Source organism: Lagopus leucura, unplaced genomic scaffold (assembly GCF_019238085.1).
Source record: "Lagopus leucura isolate 7727_CA_CO unplaced genomic scaffold, USGS_WTPT01 Super-Scaffold_1, whole genome shotgun sequence".
In the NCBI taxonomy this organism is placed as follows: Eukaryota; Metazoa; Chordata; class Aves; order Galliformes; family Phasianidae; genus Lagopus; species Lagopus leucura.
This window is the reverse complement of record NW_024962250.1, coordinates 39,038,456-39,055,271: the sequence shown is the minus strand read 5'-3', so window position 1 is coordinate 39,055,271 and position 16,816 is coordinate 39,038,456. Positions and strand designations below refer to the sequence as shown.

At 47.7% G+C, this 16,816-nt stretch overlaps 1 protein-coding gene across 1 annotated transcript in view; it reads left to right on the top strand.

Moving 5' to 3' along the window:
• The first annotated feature begins 7,116 nt into the window (after positions 1-7,116).
• The window catches only part of PELI2 (pellino E3 ubiquitin protein ligase family member 2), a 65,317-nt gene continuing 55,617 nt past the window's right edge, over positions 7,117-16,816 (top strand). The window contains exon 1 of the mRNA XM_042869451.1: positions 7,117-7,253. Coding sequence (XP_042725385.1) covers positions 7,177-7,253 — 77 coding nt within the window. The 5' untranslated portion in view covers positions 7,117-7,176. The remainder of the gene's footprint in view (positions 7,254-16,816) is intronic.

Below are 16,816 nucleotides of genomic sequence, written 5' to 3'. Positions count from 1 at the left end.
CCTGGCCTTGGGCATCTCCAGGGGTAGGGTGCCTTGTTCCAATCTGTGCTCATGGCTGGTATCGCCCTGACCCAAGTGTAACGCCTCATGCTTGGCCTTGATTAAGTTCCTGTGGGCCCATTTTTAGAGCCTGTCCAGGGACATCCCTTCCTTCTGCTGTACCAACTGCACTGCTCAGCTTGGTGCTGTCTGCAAGCTTGCTGAGGGTGCACTCAATCCCACTGTCCACGTAACTTATAAAGCTGTCAAAGAGCGCCGGTCCCAAGATGGACCCTTGTGGGACAACACCTGTGGCCAGCATCTATTGGTGCCAGCATGGATCCCACGTGGCTTTGGGGATGCAGAAGCATTTATCTTTGCTACGCAGGGCTCAAAGCATCAGTAAGCAAGCACAGGGAGGAAAGAAGCCGTGAGCTCCCAAGATTCTCGGGTCTGCTTTAAAGTTTTCATGCGGTGCTATGTGGGGGCATCTGCACTTGTTCTGTTTGTTCCTTATCTCGCCCAAAACACTGCTGCAACCCGGAGGAGCTCCTGCCTGCACGCACATACACACACAGGCATTGCAGGGAGGATGCAGGCGAGCACGCACTGAAATATTTAAATGTAGCACCGCACTCAGCCAGCGACCTCTGCATAATGAGAACCTCTTGCTGTTTCTGATCCTGTGAATTGCCCGTGGCCCCTGCCTTTGTTTTGCTGTCTCCAGCCTCCATATGCCCCATTTGCATCCTGAAGTTATTGACGGGCAAGAGTGAAGATGTACAGGGGCAGCAGGCAGCAGCTCAGCGAGGTTTTGGCTGTTGCAGATGGGGCAGCCTTGGGTCCAGCCCACTGCTGGTTCACACATTGGGCCAACTCCGGAGCAAAGCGGCTCCCTGTGGCTTTGCTCCCATCTGTTCCCAACACCACACCAACCACGCTGCGTAACTCCTGCAGGGCTGTCACATCCTGTTCTTCCTTGGGAAGATGTCAGTGTGTTCCTATCGACAGCTCCGTCATGTGCCGGGGAGCAGAGGGTTTCACAGCTTGCAGGATAAGAAAATGGTCTGTGTGTGTTTTCCTGGAGGCATTTTTGGGTGTTTTGCTGTACAGTTGGACAAGAGGTAATGGTTTTAAGTTGCACAAGGTTGGATATTAGAAAACATTTATTCTCTGAAAAAGTGGTGATGCAGTGGCACAGCTGCCAGGGAGTGGTGGGGTCACCGTCCCTTGGGGTGTTCAGGAGCTGTGGGAATGTGGCACTGAGACATAGGCAGTGGGCACGGTGGGGGTGGGCAGGGTTGGACGTGGGATCTTGGAGATCCTTTCCAACCTTAATGGTTGTATGTTTCTATGTTTTTATTATTCAGTCAGCTGCCTGGAGCAGTCAGACCTCATCCTTCCCATGGGAGTTGTCCATGGCCCTCACTATCCAGATTGATACAAGTGCTTTTCCTTTCATGAAAAAATGACTGGATGTCCCATCCCTGGAGGTGTTCAAGGCTAGGCCGGATGGACAGCCTGGTCTAGTATTAGCCAGATTGATGATCCTTGAGGTCCCTTCCAACCCAAGCCATTCTTTGATTCTATGATTCTATGACTGGACTCTTTATTTTGACTAAACCATCTGAAATGGGGTATTCTTCATTCCAAAAGGTAGATGATGATTTTTATTGTAGAGTCATAGAATCCATAAGGTTGGAAAAGGCCTCTAAGATCACCTCGTCCAACCATCAACCTATCACCATCATGCCCACTAAGCTAGCCAAGTGGTTGCCTGTTCTTCCTTCTATAACATATTTTTGGTTTCTTTGGTTGAATGTATGCTGTATATGACTAATTGAATCCATGTTGATTTTCTTTCCACTCAAAGCCTCTTTTCATAGAATCATAGAATCATAGAATCACTAAGGTTGGAAAAGACCTAAAAGATCACCCAGTCCAACCGTTCACCTATTCCCAATAGCTCCTACTAAACCATGTCCCTCAACACAACATCCAGCCTTTCCTTGAACACCCCCAGGGTCGGTGATTCCACCACCTCCCTGGGCAGTCCATTCCAGTGCCTGACCACCCTTTCTGAAAAGTAATACTTCCTCATGTCCAGCCTGAATCTCCCCTGCCGTAGCTTGAAACCATTCCCCCTGGTCCTATCACTAATGACACGAGAGAAGAGGCCGACCCCCAGCTCACTACAACCTCCCTTCAGGAAGTTATAGAGAGCAATAAGGTCTCCCCTGAGCCTCCTCTTCTCCAGGCTGAACATTCCCAGCTCCTTCAGCCTCTCCTCATATGGCCTGTGTTCCAGACCCCTCACCAGCTTTTTATTTTCACCTATTTTGTGTCCCTTAATGACAGAAAGAAAAAAAAAAAAAGAAGAAAGTTTTGTGGTCATTTCAGAGCTTCTTCCGTAGTTCTTGTACAACATCTTCCCCAGCTTAACGTGACTGGCAACTCTCTGCTACTCTGCAGACCCAAAGGTGAGGAATTCTCACCCTTCCCTGAAATAACTCAGCTGCTTTGTTAAAGGAAGGCATTGTCTGCTGAGGTACGAAGCATCTTCATCTCCTAATGATGCCAGTGAAAGCCATCAGCAATCAGGGGGCTACCAGAATTGCATTTCTCAGTCATTACCTCATTGCTGCAAATACAGTTTTGGCCATCCATCTGCTAAAGTGCCCATAATAACGACAAGTGAACCGGCGTCTCAGCCGATCCTGACAACAGCGATCCTTTCAGCTTACAGAGCTAACGACTTCATAATTGCCCACAGCGTGCAGGCGTGGGAGAGGAGAGCATCCACAAGCACACAGGCTTCTCACGGCTGGGAGGAAGGCAGTGCTGGGGGTTGCACTCGCACAGCGACCCAACAGGATGTTGCAGGACATTGTTCCTTTTGCTGCATCTTCCTGACATCTGTGCCCGCCTGTTGTTTGGTTTCGGTGGAGTTTTGTTTGTTTTTTTTTGCTTCTTTTTTTTTTCTTTTTTTTTCCTCATGCTGGGATGTCAAGGTTTTGGGGTTTCCAGCCTTTTGCCAAGGTCAGCCCTAACTAGGCTGAAGGCAGCCTGGAGGCCTGGCAATGCGCTCGCTTACTGAATGACAGTAATGAAAAGAATATCAGATGCTAGGAGGTAGTTATAAGACCTTACTGATGTATATACTTTGCAGACCAAATGCTGCTTTTAACATACCCAGCTACGACCCAGCTCTCTTTCCCTTAACGAGGGGAGAAAACATTAACTGTGACTTCTTACTGCCAGGGAAATCTGAACTCCTGAGTAGTTATTAGCCCATAGATCCTACTGTTCTCAGCCAAATGCTGCTCCCCTTTTCCTCTAAGACCATGTGCACGTAGCAGCATGACAAAACTATGCAGGGAAAGAAGGGTGTGGGAGCTGCACCCTGCTGCAGAGTGACACTCGTGGGATTATGCTGGAGCTTTGCAGGATGCTGGATATCTGCAGCTGGATATCTGAAGTAGGAACAGCAGCTGGGGGACTGCTCCTTTTTAATATGCAGTAATTTCTAAATCGCATTTCATTCTCTGTAGCAGAAATATGTGAAAATGGTCTTCAGTTTTAAGTGGCTCTGTGGGTGTTCTTGCATTGCTGGTGGGTGAAATCCCTAAGTGGCTGCAAACTGAGCAAGGTTTGGGTCTGAGGTTTGCTGCTATGAGACAACAGAGTTCCCATTGCATCCCAGCTTTACGTCCTGCACTGATTTGGGATTCTCCTCACGTCCATTGCGTGAGGTCCATTTGATTTATGGGCTGGTTGAACGTAGCTCCGTAGATGTGGACATGGCTGCTCCTCCGGCCTCCCCGAGTGTGGAGCATCATTGCTGGGAGAGGTGGTGGTGCTCCATCCCTGCAGACACCTAAGGTCAGGCTGGATGGGGCTCTGAGCACCTGATGGAGCTGAAGGTGTCCCTGTTCACTGAAGGGAAGATGGGAGAGCTGGTGAGCACAGAGCAGAGCAATGCCCTTGGCTTTACCCCACAGAGAAGGATGATGACCATCCGTCCAGAGACAGAACAGGTTTTCCTAGGAGTACCTGTGACATTGGAAGAAGAGACACGTTTTAAGTACAAGGGCTCCTTTGCACATTTTATTCACCTTTTAGACTTCTGTTGATCTCTGGGCCAACACTACAAGAGAAGGACCTATAGTGACTGTAAAGTCTCAGGATGTCTTTCCTGAATGATAATAGCTCAATTAGAGCCAGTCATTAGGTAGATATGGCTAAGGTCATCTTCTCTATGTACTTTAGCTGGACATTTTCTTGCTAGGTCTTCTGCTGACTCTTTGCAGTCAGCTTAAAATTTTTGGCTTCTCAGCAAAGTTTTCCATTACCAGCGAGCTGCCTGGCCAAGGTCCCCCAGAGCACCACCATGTCCCAGCAGTGACCTCTCCTCACCACAAAAAGAAGAGCTTCAAGCCTCCCAGTTCTCTTGCAGCCAGCTGCTAAGCCATGACATACTTTGTTCCTTTTTCACACTACTTTTATTTCTTTCAGAGCTTTTATGTGGCAAAATTCAGATGAGATCCTGATATGTGATCATGTTCATTGGCTGCTTCAGAGGGTGTGAACATGCTATAAACTTTGACTTCTGTCTGCAAAAGATGCTGTTGCCTTCTCCCCAGTGTATCAGGCTCATCAGATGCATCCCTATGAATCCATATTGACTTGTTCAATGTTGTCATATCTGAATCTCTTTAAAATCCTTTGCCTTTGGCAAGCATTTCTGTAACATCCTTTCAGCTTTTCTTGTTGTGGTTTTGTATTCGATGCTGCTTATGCTTTATTCTCTTTTCCCTGCTTAGATACAGTTATTTGATAGCTGCTTTTTCAACTCTGCTGCTTCACTACCTTGCTTTGTTAAAACCTGGTAGGGCCTTTAGCGAGGACTGCTCTGTGTTAATCCCAAGCCTGTAACTCATTCTTAAGCTGCTGCTGCGAGACTTGAAATCGTGTCATGCTTTTCACTCTTCCACTTTTTTCCTCATGTCATTTCCCTTTCTAAATTCTTGGTGTTTCTGTGAATCAAGGACCATTGCACAGCATGGTGTTGCAAAGGAATGCAATGGAAACCTGCGCACCAGTATATCACCAGACCTGATGTGTGTCCTGTCAGCTTCGTGTGCAACACAAGCCACAGGTACGACAGCAAATTATGTCTTTCAGTACTTTTTCTACATTTCAAGCTCAGTCCCTAAGCCCCGAATCATGAAAGCGCTGAAGCACTTACTCTGAGCCCAGCACATCTGCAAGCACTTTGCTGAATTACAGCCTTATTAATCTTCCTGTATTTAAAATATTTTTTTTTTTATTACATTTTAAAAACAAATGGGTATGCACTATTTCTTCGTGTTTGGGATTCTTCTTCGGACACTGATTTTAATGCCTTCCTGGCTTTGCTGGATATTCCTGCTGAAAGATGCACCTTGGCCAGAAAGCTGCTGTAATAAAACTGGAGGATGCTCCCCAAAAAAGCTGCCACGTGGAGACATTCTGAAGGCGAGAGAACAAGATATATTCAACTTAAACATAATAGAATCACTAAGGTTGGACAAGACCTCCAAGATCCCCAACCCCAGCTGACCCCCACCATGCCCACAGACCATGTCCCCCAGTGCCACATTTCTATGGCACTTGAACACCTCCAGGGACGATGACTCCACCACCTCCCTGTGCAAACGTGGCTGTAGATACATTTCTCCATTATTTCAATAGATCTGGGGAGAAATGCAGCTCCTTTTTTTTCCGCTCCCGTTGCGAAGAGGAATGTTTGGGGCTGTAGGAAGCATCAGTGCTGTGGCTGTGACTGTGGGGGATGTGGAGCCGGGGGGCAGCTCCTTGCTCCATCTCTGCTTCATTGCTCTCACCAGCAAATTAAAAGCAGGTTTTTGGTGCTGGGAGCAGTAGGTCCTTGGGAGATGCAGGGAGAAAACCAGTGCTTCAGTAATAAAGTCTCCAAAAGGTGCTAGAAAACAAGAAAGAACACAGACTAAACCAGACCTTCAAGGTCCTTCCTCCATTCCCACGAGGCAGTTGTTGGGAAGCAGAAAATGCCATAAACCCAACCTGATCCAGGGCTTTGGGGCTTACAGGAAACCTGAGCTAAGAACTGTCGGAGCACCTCTTGGAAGACAATTTAAGTTTGTTTATGCCGTGCAAAAGCAAAGCGAAGGACTTGCATTCGGGGGGAGAAGGGGGAGAACTTAAAGAGGATGCAGCCAGGAGGTTTGTTTTTCTCACTGTTTTCCAGGCTGTATTTGTTTTCTTCGACAGTGACTTACAGCTCAGCTTTCTTTTCTATTTTGTTAGGGCAATAAAGAAGATAAATCCGTAATAATTCAGCTCTCTGTCTTTAATAAAACCTTGTCTTCTTCGCACAGCCCCTGGGAAGATCTCCATTCTGCAGCCCTGTGAGATTGGCTGGCTTTTTCCATTTCACCTCTTCACCAGGGATGGCAGAAAAATAGCATCACTGTGAAAATTAATAGCTAAATGTGATTTCAGCCATGGGAAAGCTCTGGGCAGGAGAAGCCGGGCCCACTCCTGCTCTGTGCTCAGGGAAGGTTCTGGGTGAAGACCACAATGACTTTTCCTTGCTCCTGGAGCAGAGAGCTCGAGCCTGGCTGAGCGAATACCATTTGAGGGCTGATTCCTGCTGGGTTTGGAGGGAACTGAAGGAAGGCCGCGCTGCTGGGTGCAGCTGAGGTGTGAGCCCACAGAAAGTCTGGGTTTACTGCCACCTGAGCTCCAAACCAGCTCCCTCCACGCCACACTGACTCTGGACACCCCCTACTTAGAGACGCAGTCCCACCTCCCCACGCAGCCCCGCCCCCGCTAACTCTCAGCGCGGCCCCTTTAAGAGCGGCCCCGTCCCCTTTACTCTATGTTTACATAACAGAGCCGGGCCGTACCACTCGCGGCCGGAGGAGGGGGGGGGGGCGCGGCGAGGCGAAGGGGTGGTGCTGGCGGGGGGCGCCCCCTCCGCAGGCGGTGAACGAGAGCGGGGCGCGAGGGCGCCGCTTGGCTCCTCCTACCCACCCCCCCCGCCGCCAGCACTTGGTACGACCCTCGGAGTGTAGTGTCCGCGGTCGCGCGACTGCCGGCTCAGTGCGGGGCGCAGCGCGGAACCCGCTCGGGAGCTGCACCCGGCGCTGGGTGGTCTCGGCGGCGGTCGCCCCGATGTTTTCCCCCAGCCAGGAGGAACACTGCGCCCCGAACAAGGAGCCCGTCAAGTACGGGGAGCTGGTGGTGCTGGGGTGAGCGCTGCGGTCGGGCCGTCCTGATGGGGAGGGAAGGAGGAGGAGGAGAGCGGGGAGGGGGAAGGGGAAGGGGCTCCGAGGCTCCAGTGGAAGTAACTCCATTAGGGCGAAGCGTCCGACTCAGTCTCGTGAAGAGCCGTGCGAGCTGCTTCCCTCGTGAAAATGGAGGGTAAGCCGGGCTGCGCGGCCCCGCCGCTAACAATGGTGCGGTGCAACGCCGTGTCACCTCGGGTCTTTAATTGCATCGGGGCTGCTGTTGTGCCGCGGAGGCTTTTTGTGCGCAGCTGGAAGCGTTTTCCTCTCCGTGGCTTCGCTGTTTTCAGCTGCGGCTGAAAGTAACAGAAGTACGGGATGGTTTGGCTGTGATCTTAATGTGTGGAAACGCACCGATCTCCGCTTATCGCTTCTGCCCGATGTCCCGCTCCTCCCCGCCGCGCGTTGGAACGCCGAGAAGATGAAATAAACTTCGTGCGGTGTGGGTTTTGGATTTGAGAGCCGGCTGCTGCCGAAAACGCGCATCTCGTCCTTGCAGTGCGAAGCGGCCGGCTGCGGGCTGAGCTGTGCGCTCGGTGCCTTTGTGGGCAGCGCGGATGCGGAGTGCCGCCGTTCCCCTCCGCCAGACGCGTTGTGATGGAAGCGTGACAGGCGGGGGGTAATGGAGTGACTTCGCTAATTACGTTTTCGGTGTGTGAAGAGCCGTTTAACGCCGTTAAAGCCGATTGCTACCTTTCCCGTGAGGTGTTTTAAACTGTAAGTAATGATAGAATGGCCTGGGTTGAAAAGGATTACAGTGATCGTTGAGTTTCAACCCCCTGCTATGTGCAGGGTCATCAGCCAGGCTGCCCAGAGCCACATCCAGCCTGGGTAACACAAACTTACTCTGTTTTCTTCTTTGGTGACTCAGTGTTTGCAACTAGAAATTCTCAGAACATAGCAAGCATCTGTTGGGCAGCGTTAAAAATACATGCATTAATACCTGCCTTGTATTAAAAGCATGCAATCTGGAGTTCGGTGTAATTAAGAAGGCGTAAATCTGCTCTCTTCGAAGTGAAACGGAGATCTGTAAAATGCAGAAGCCTGGCACTGCAGCTCTTGTCATACCCGCTTGATTTAAACGGTTAGAATGACCTCACAGCTAATTTTAAAAAGTTGTTTTGAGATACCATGTAGCTTTAAAAAAGTAGGGGGAAAAAAATGACATAGAAGTCATTCATCAGCGTCATAACCCATCTGGAGCTGCGAGACTTGTAAATTAGATGGGGAGAATGATGATGAACAAAGGAGTTGGCCTACCTGGTGAGCTGCGGAGACCTCTCTTTTTGATATGGTAAAACTTTCATCTTTTGGGCAGGGAGGCGATTGTCTCCCTCTACTCTGCCCTCGTGATGCCCTATCTGGAGTGCTGTGTCCAGGTCTGGGGCACCCAATACAAGAAAGACAGGGAGCTGTTGGACAGCGTCTGGAGGAGAGCCAAAGGGATGATCAGGGGACTGGAGCACCTCCCTTACAAAGACAGGCTGAGGGAGCTGGGCTTGTTCAGCCTGGAGAAAAGAAGGCTGTGGGGTGACCTCGTTGCCTTTCAGTACCTAAAGGGAGCCTACAGACAGGAGGGGAATCAACTCTTTGAAAGGGGAGATAACAGCAGGACAAGGGGAAGTGGTTTGGAGTTGAGGGAGGGCAGATTGAGGTTGGATGTCAGGGGGAAGTTGTGTGCTGTGAGAGTGGTGAGGTGCTGGAACAGCTGCCCAGAGAGGCTGTGATGCCCCGTCCATCCCTGGAGGTGTTGAAGGCCAGGTTGGATGGGGCCCTGGGCAGCCTGGGCTGCTGTGAAATGGGGAGGTTGGTGGGCCTCATGTTCTTTGAGGTCTCTTCCAACCCTGGCTATTCTATGGTGATTCTGTGATTCTTTTGTTCTTGCTCTGCCTTAGCAGTATTGCAGTGGCGTTCTTCTGTTCCTGGTGTTAACGTCAAGGGGAATGTGTTCCCTTGGCAGGAGGTGGTTCTCCCACCAGGATGTGCTGCTGTGTTCTGCAGGCTGCTTGTCTGCAAGTGGTGTGGCAGTTCTTGTTTGGTGAAGGGTTTCTTGAGATTTACATAATCTGTGTTGTAGTGAGCAAAAGCAGTTTATATAAATCAAGCCAGACAGGTCAAGATGGCTGGTAAAGAAGAGATCATCTGGTTGTGTACATCTGCTCCTAACATCATCTGTTCACAGAGGGCTGTGGACTTTTTGATGAAGTGGAAGCATCCGCAGTCTTTTTATTTTTATTTTTTTAAAGCTTTTATTTGACGTCCCTTCAGAGCAGTGTTCCATTAAATGCTTTGTGGAACATGGGACTGGAGGGAGTTGTGAAGGAGAAGCTGAATGCAGTAGCAAGCACCTCAGTAGAGCATTGGGGTATTTAATGAGCTGGTTGGCTGGTCTGGTAGCTGCTTGTATAGAGCTGCATGTGGTCATAGCTGTGCTATAGAAAACCAAACCATCCCCTTGAGGGGATTGCATCTCTGCAGACTTATCCACTATTTAGTGGTGTCAGTGTGCTGTTTTCAGATGATAAGATCATAGAATCATGGAGTGGTTTGGGTTGGAAGGAGCCTTTAAAATCATCTGGTTCCAGCCCCCTGCTATAGGCAGGGTCACCTCTCTCTGGACCTGGTTGCTCACAGCCCCATCCAGCATGGCCTTGAAAAGATGGTGTAAGCTGACACAGGAATACCAGGGAAGCATGTCTTAGAGGCAGAGACCTCTAGCAACAGAAGGATTTTGGCCCTGATGTTAGAGAAGTAATTCAGCATAGAATCCTTTGAGTTGGAAGGGTCTCCTGAAGGTCATCCAGTCCAACTACCCCGCAACAGCACCTTGCTGCCAGGTTAATGAGGACCACTGGACCCCCTTCTGAACAGACATGCTGTAGTTCTGCTTGAAGAAATTTTCAGAAAAATATGTGAAATTCTGATCCATGTTTACAGTGATAGATTCTGCCTTAACTTTTGGGAAGCTGTCCTCATTGATGGATCACTCTATACTATTAGCAATTCAGATTTGAAGCACGTTTCTTTGTGTTAATCTGGGAGGCTTTCATTTTTAGACCCTTGTTTCTCATACAGGCTATTTCTGACTGCTCCAAGTTCCTCTTAATCACTACCTTCTTGATAAGCTAAATAAAGTTCTCTAAGTATTTCCTATGTTTAAGCACGTTTCCAGTTGTTAAATTATCTGTTTGGCTTTTTTGGAACTCTTTTGTTCATCTCCTTCAACTGCACAGCAAGGGGGGCTGGTGCAGTGTGCCAGTCATGCTGCTGAAGGCAGAAGCAGTGTAGCATCTGTGCTTGTCCTTGGCATCTGTTTGCTTCTGCTTATGGGCTGAAGGCAGGGAAGGTCATCCTGGCTGTGGTATCCTGCTGGAGAATTACCTTGTGCTTATGTGGATTTGATGTTTGATACAAACCTAAGGCTTGTAGTGATTCTGTAACTTTCCATGCTGTATGGCGTAGATGCATTATTGGAACTGCTTAGGTAATTCTGGTTCTGCTTTGGGACCTTATTTTAAAATGTGCATTAGACTTCATTGATGGACTTGAGTTTTTTGTTTTCTTAATGAAAGCTTGTTTGTGGTTGAGTAGAGCAAAGATTCTGCTTCATTTATGGTAAGAAAGAAAACATTCTGGGTGACTATCATATTCCTTGGAGTACTTCTGACTTCCTCAGCATGCAGATTTGTATTCAGCTATAGGCTTTGTTCACAGCATCACAATATTGATATCAAACTGGAGAGCAGAAATCTCAAACACAGGAGGCAAAAAGCTATGTGAAACAAAGCCATTTGGAGCATCAGATATCTGCGTGTTGGATGCTTGTTATGGAGAAATAAAATCAGGTGCTTCTGGGAAGTGGTGCTACTCCTCTGGCATGTGCAAGGCTGTAGGTCACACATGTAGAAGCAGAAGACAGTGGAGTCCTAGAACGGCCTGGGTTGCAAAGGAGCACAGCGCTCATCCAGCTCCAACCCCCTGCTGTGTGCAGGTCACCAACCAGCAGCCCAGGCTGCCCAGAGCCACATCCAGCCTGGCCTTGAATGCCTGCAGGGATGGGGCATCCACAGCCTCCTTGGGCAACCTGTGCCAGTGCCTCACTGCTCTCTGACTGATACTTTCCTACCTTGGCAGAATCAGGGATTCTTAGCTTCCTGTTTTCAGTTAGAATTTGTAAACAAGCAGATAATGTGAAAGTCTGCTTACCTCTAATTTAAAAAAAAAAAAAAAAGCCTATAAAGCTAGAAATGACTTCCTAGGCTACTAAGATTAGCTTTTTGCTACTGAAAGCATTATCTTGTTCAAGCTCCTTCATGCTCCACTGTAACAGCAGGCTGTTTCTCAACTGTGATTGCAAGGTTGCTAGAGAACAGATTTTTCCAGAGAGGTGAGGAACTTCTGGCTGTTTTATACTCGCTTATTATGGAGTTAATGTTGCCCTTTAACTTGCTTAATCATTATTTCTCAGCAGTTATAGCACATGTCAACTTGATGCTTTGGGAAGATGCAGCCTTCTTTTTGTGTGCTCCAGGCTAAGGAGAAGCTGGGTGAACGTGAGCCAACCTGCCTTGCTGAAGGTGGGGTTTATTAGTTGAGAGTGCCAGCAGAAAAGTTTTAAAGCAGCTTTTACAAACATACAGGCAACAGGTGTTTAGGTGGGCTGAGGTAGCCCTTGGTTTGACAGTTTTTCTTCTTGATATTGCCTACACTTGGTTTGGTTCTCAGTGTCATAGTATCTGTGATTAGTATGGGTATGTAGCCTTACAAGGAGCATTCTACGTCTTGCTTTGTGTCTAGTAGCAGTGTTTCTGATGTCACTTAGGGTTGTTTGGTTACCGTGCCATGTCCTAATTGCCTCATTTGTCCTTTGGTCAGCCAGGAAAGTAGAATTGAGGATGATTTGGTTCAACCTCCTAGCTTCATGCAGAAACTTGCTTTCAGGCTTCCAGGTGTACTGAGTGTTGCCTGGGTAGCGAAATCTCATTTGTGTTCAGGGTGCTTTGTATTTTATCAGCAAGTATACTTGGTGTTTGTTTTCTACTCTGCCCCAAGGTCAGCAGTGAAAACCTTTACATCATGCTCGTCCCAAACCTAAACCTTGAGGGACAGGAATGGGAATGCCAGCATATGCAGCATCCTTTTTACTTCTGTCTGTTGCCTAAATATGCTATTGCTGTGTTGAAGAGGAACCTCTTCTAAATGTGCTTTTTTCCCCTGAGCATGCTGTTCAGATTTTTGTCTCTCTTCTCTTTTAGGTAGAGGCTGGGATGTTCCACCAGCTCCATCTCTCTGTTCCCTCTACTACTCCCAGCCTATTTCTGCTGAAACTCCTTGTGTTCTCTTAGCAAGAAAGACTGTGGCCACCCTGATCTAGATGAGAGGTTATTTCCATGCCTACACAAATGTCTGTCACTTGTACCAGGGTTATATTTGCTATGTAACAGATCTTTGCCTCAGTGAGGTGTGAAACTTTCTTCTTCAGTTGGTAGCTACTTGTCAGCTCTTGCTGAGTAGTGACAATTCTTTGATTAGCACATGATATAAAATATGGGCTTTGGACAGCTGCTGGTGTAGCTTTCTGCAGGTTATTTCTGAGTCTGCATGCTCTATGGATGCTTTGGAGGGACCAATTTGCAAGTAACACTTGGGATTAGATTCTTCTATTTCTTAGTGGCCTAGAACAGGTCCTGGTCCTTGCACTAAGCAAGCAGCACAGCTGAGAGCAGAAGGGGCTCCCAGGGCTGCAGATGAGCTTGTTGGGAGTATGGATGCAGGAGCAGCCTGTCACTCCCCAGTCAATTGTGCCCTTTCTATAGCATCACTTTAGCATTCAGCCTTGTAATGTGACAGCAAGTGCTGTCTCACAGGGTCTTTGTGTCCTGTGGATGGCTGTGCAATGCACACTACAGTAGTAGTAGAAACGTTCCAAGCCCTTGGAGGCTTCTTACTGAAGGGCTGTGTGGCAGCAGAATGTGGGGTTTTAATGACTGTGTTCTGAGTGCAGTGTGGACAAAGTGACTGGGGGCTTGCATTGCTGTGATTAATATAACTTCTGCTCACAGAGGGGCCTTCTGAGCAGTGTGTGCAAGTATCAGCGGTTCTGCGCTTAAGTTTTGTTCTGTTCCTCCAGGGCTGGGCTGTGAAGTCCTGTGAGATCAGCCTGCTGCTGCTTAATAATGGCAGTTATTGGGTCAGGGTGAAGAGAGAACAGTTGAGCTAAAAGCTTTCCTCTGTTTCACAACAGACAGGCTGGATAGGTGGAATAGATGGCTGTGAGAGCGGGCGCAGGCAACATCTGCAGTGCTGAGCAGTTTCATTCATTAAAAACAAAGTTTTGAGCTGAGCTTAATTAGGCCTGATATCAAAGTGCTGATTGCCGAGGACTTGTTAGGCACACTTGTGTCAGCAGGAGTTTGTGCCTCTGATGGGCAGGGAAACTGAGTGAGCCACGTCTTGTGCTTCTGCAAGTGATTTACTTCAGCTGAGAGATCTTTTTTTCCCTTCCATTTAGCAATATCATCTTTACTGTAGGACTTAAGTACACTGTATATCCTGACCTAATACTCATCTGTCACATTTTATTGCTTACATTAACTATAATATAGCTGTGTTACTGACTGTAGCAGTTAATTGTGTTAAGCAGAGGCTAAAGCAGCCAGTCGCACAGTGAGACAAAAACTTGCTTCAAATGTCGGTTTATTGTGCTGCCTCCACAAATGAATGGGGACAGGCGAGGAAACAAAGACAGCTGATGGTGTGCTTAAGGAAGGAGAAGGTCAAGAAGTACTTACTACACTTCTGTCTCTGAGTGCTGTAACGTTAAACTAACCCCTGTTGCAAAACGCTCCCTTACACTGAAGAAAATGAGGGTAGAGGAGAAAGTCTGGCATAATCTTTTTCTTATTGACTAAACGGTGCTTTTTAGAAAGCAGTCCTTACACTGAGCTGTACTGATGATGTGGTTAGCAGGCTTTCAGGTTACTCTTCACCTTGAAATGTGTATGCTGTTTTCATTTTAGGATCCAGTAAATTGATAAATGGTCATGAAGGAACTTAACTAAAGCCATCCGGTTTGGAGAATAATACTTAAACAAACAGGTAACCTTCAGGCATATGGGGTGCATCCTCTTAGGGCATATAAATGTCAGGGACAGAGCTGTACTGACTGTGAAGACAATTAGTCACTGTATGAAAGTAAACAAAACAAACTGAAGCATCTAAAAGCTCAAATCTCCTCTTGCGTATTGCAAATAAACTGGAGACCAAATGTGCAAACTCCCTAGCACGTGCCTTTAGGAAGAGTGAAAGAAGTGTTTAGTCTAGACTCAGAAGTTAATGGGCTGAAACTTTTGATATAAGCACAGCTGTATTTCTTCACATGAAGCAGCATGATTTTACTTTGTTGCTGTCTGATGTAGTAATGGTGTAGCGGTAGTCTTTGAAACAGGAGTAATGTGCATGTGTGCCTCTTCATGGGAGAGACTGAATTGTTGAAAGATGTTAAAGCTGTAGCTTGTGCTTCCCCGTACATCCTGTGGCAGGATGCTGTCCATCTCCATGGATCACCATGTTTTTTTATGGAACACTGACTAATAAATCAAAATGTTGCTGTACTTCCAGCTTGACTTCCTTCTAGTCTGCGTTGGACCCCTGAGGGCAAGCAGCTGTGAATCTCGGCCTTTGGGTTCAAAAAGGAGTTTGGCACTGAAGAGGAATCTTTTAGTCTGGTTGTGTTTCATTACCTCATAGTAATTGTCCTTATCTCTGTGCTAACAAGCATGTAAGTTGTTTGAATTACTTTTCCCATCTTAATATTTGATAGAACAGTTTCCCAGTGCATCACAGAGTTCTGAATTCATGGGTTTAGTGCATGACCTCTTGTTGCAGCCTGTGGCCTTGTGTGTGTCTGTGTCCCTGCTGCTGGAGCAGTTATGTGGGCAGAGGCTTTGACCATAGAATCACAGAATGGCTGGAGTTAAAAGGGACCCTAAAGCCCATTAATCCCTGCTGTGGCCTTGGCCACCCCCTCTCTGGGATCAGGCTGCCCAGGACCCCATGGAGGGCCTGGATGCCTCCAGGGATGGCTTTTTGGACAGTCTGAGCCAGGACCTCACTGCCCTGTGAGTAAAGATTTCCTCCTAATACCCAACCTAAATCTCCCCTCTCTTAGTTTAAGGCCATTCTCCCTCGTTGCATCGCTGTCAACCCATGTAAAAAGTCAATCTCCTTCCTCTTTGTAATCTCCCTTTAAGCAGTGGAAGGCTACACTGAGTTCACCCCAGAGCCTTTTCTTCCCCATGCTGAACAAGTTTGGCTCTTTCAGCCTCTCTTTGTAGGAGAGTTGCTCCAGCTCTCTACGCTAAGCATCTTTACTGCCTCTTCTACCCCCCCTTGGACAGCTCTGAATCTTTCTTGTGCTGAGGGCCCCTGGCCTGAATGCAATGCTCTGGATGGGGGCTCGTGAGGGCAGAGCAGAGGGAGTCAATCCCTTCCTGACCTGCTGGCCCCCATTCTGCTGATGCAGCCCAGAACACAGTTGGCCATCTGGGCTGGCAAGTGCACACTGCTGGCTCATGTCCAGCTTCTCGTCCCCCGGGACCCCCAAGTCCTTCTCTGCAGGGCTGCTCTCAGGGAGTCCTCTTAATCTGTGTGCATTTGGGACTTAAGTGCTGACTCAAGTGCAACACTTTTCACTCATTCGTAAGTGTTCCCTAATCTGATTCTGATGGAAGGTTTCATTAAGTGGACTGTCAATACCTCAGAAGTTTTTTGGCCAAAACATAGCAGTGAATTAAGCAAATTGATCTTAGGGCAGATCAAGAGGGTGCAGACTTAGTTTGACAGTGAGCAGCTGAGTAACTCCTTCCATCAGAGCTGAATCTGAAAAGGAAGTTTGGCAATAGCTGAACAGATCGGTTTTGCGTGGCTTTTTTTACTCCTTTTCTTGTCTTCAGCTTATCTTCATGGGACCCAGGCAAAGTCTGAAAGATGAGAGGCTCCTTCAGATGGCCCAGCTGCCCATGGGATATGCTGGCATTCCCAGCAGTTCCAGGAACATGGTTCTATGGTCAGCGTCTGTGCAAGCTTCAGTCTTATGGACTATGGTGAGATTTCTCTTCAGATGTGTTGATCAGGCTGCTGGGGTGCAGAACACAAGCTGCTCACTTGTTTTTAGGGTTGTACACTTGTTTTTTCAATATTTCCAGAAGGTTTTCTTAAATAACAGTGTCTGGAAGTGAACCCCTGCACCCATTTAAATACTAACACAGCTTTCCCTAAAGCACTTGTAAATGTGTTCCTTGTTTTCTTTTCTTCACCCCCCCCCCGCCCCCCCTAATGTTTTCACAATCTCTTTGCTGTCAGAGCAGAAGAGCTTTAATGTTTGACTTCTGTTTTGTGCCTTACTTTCAGCATTGGAGCACAAAATGCTGTTACATTGCTGGCTCAGCCCTGCTTTATCTCTTTGGTTGCACAATCACGTTTCCAGCTGTAATGCTTGCAGTAAAACTAGATATATAGCACTCAAG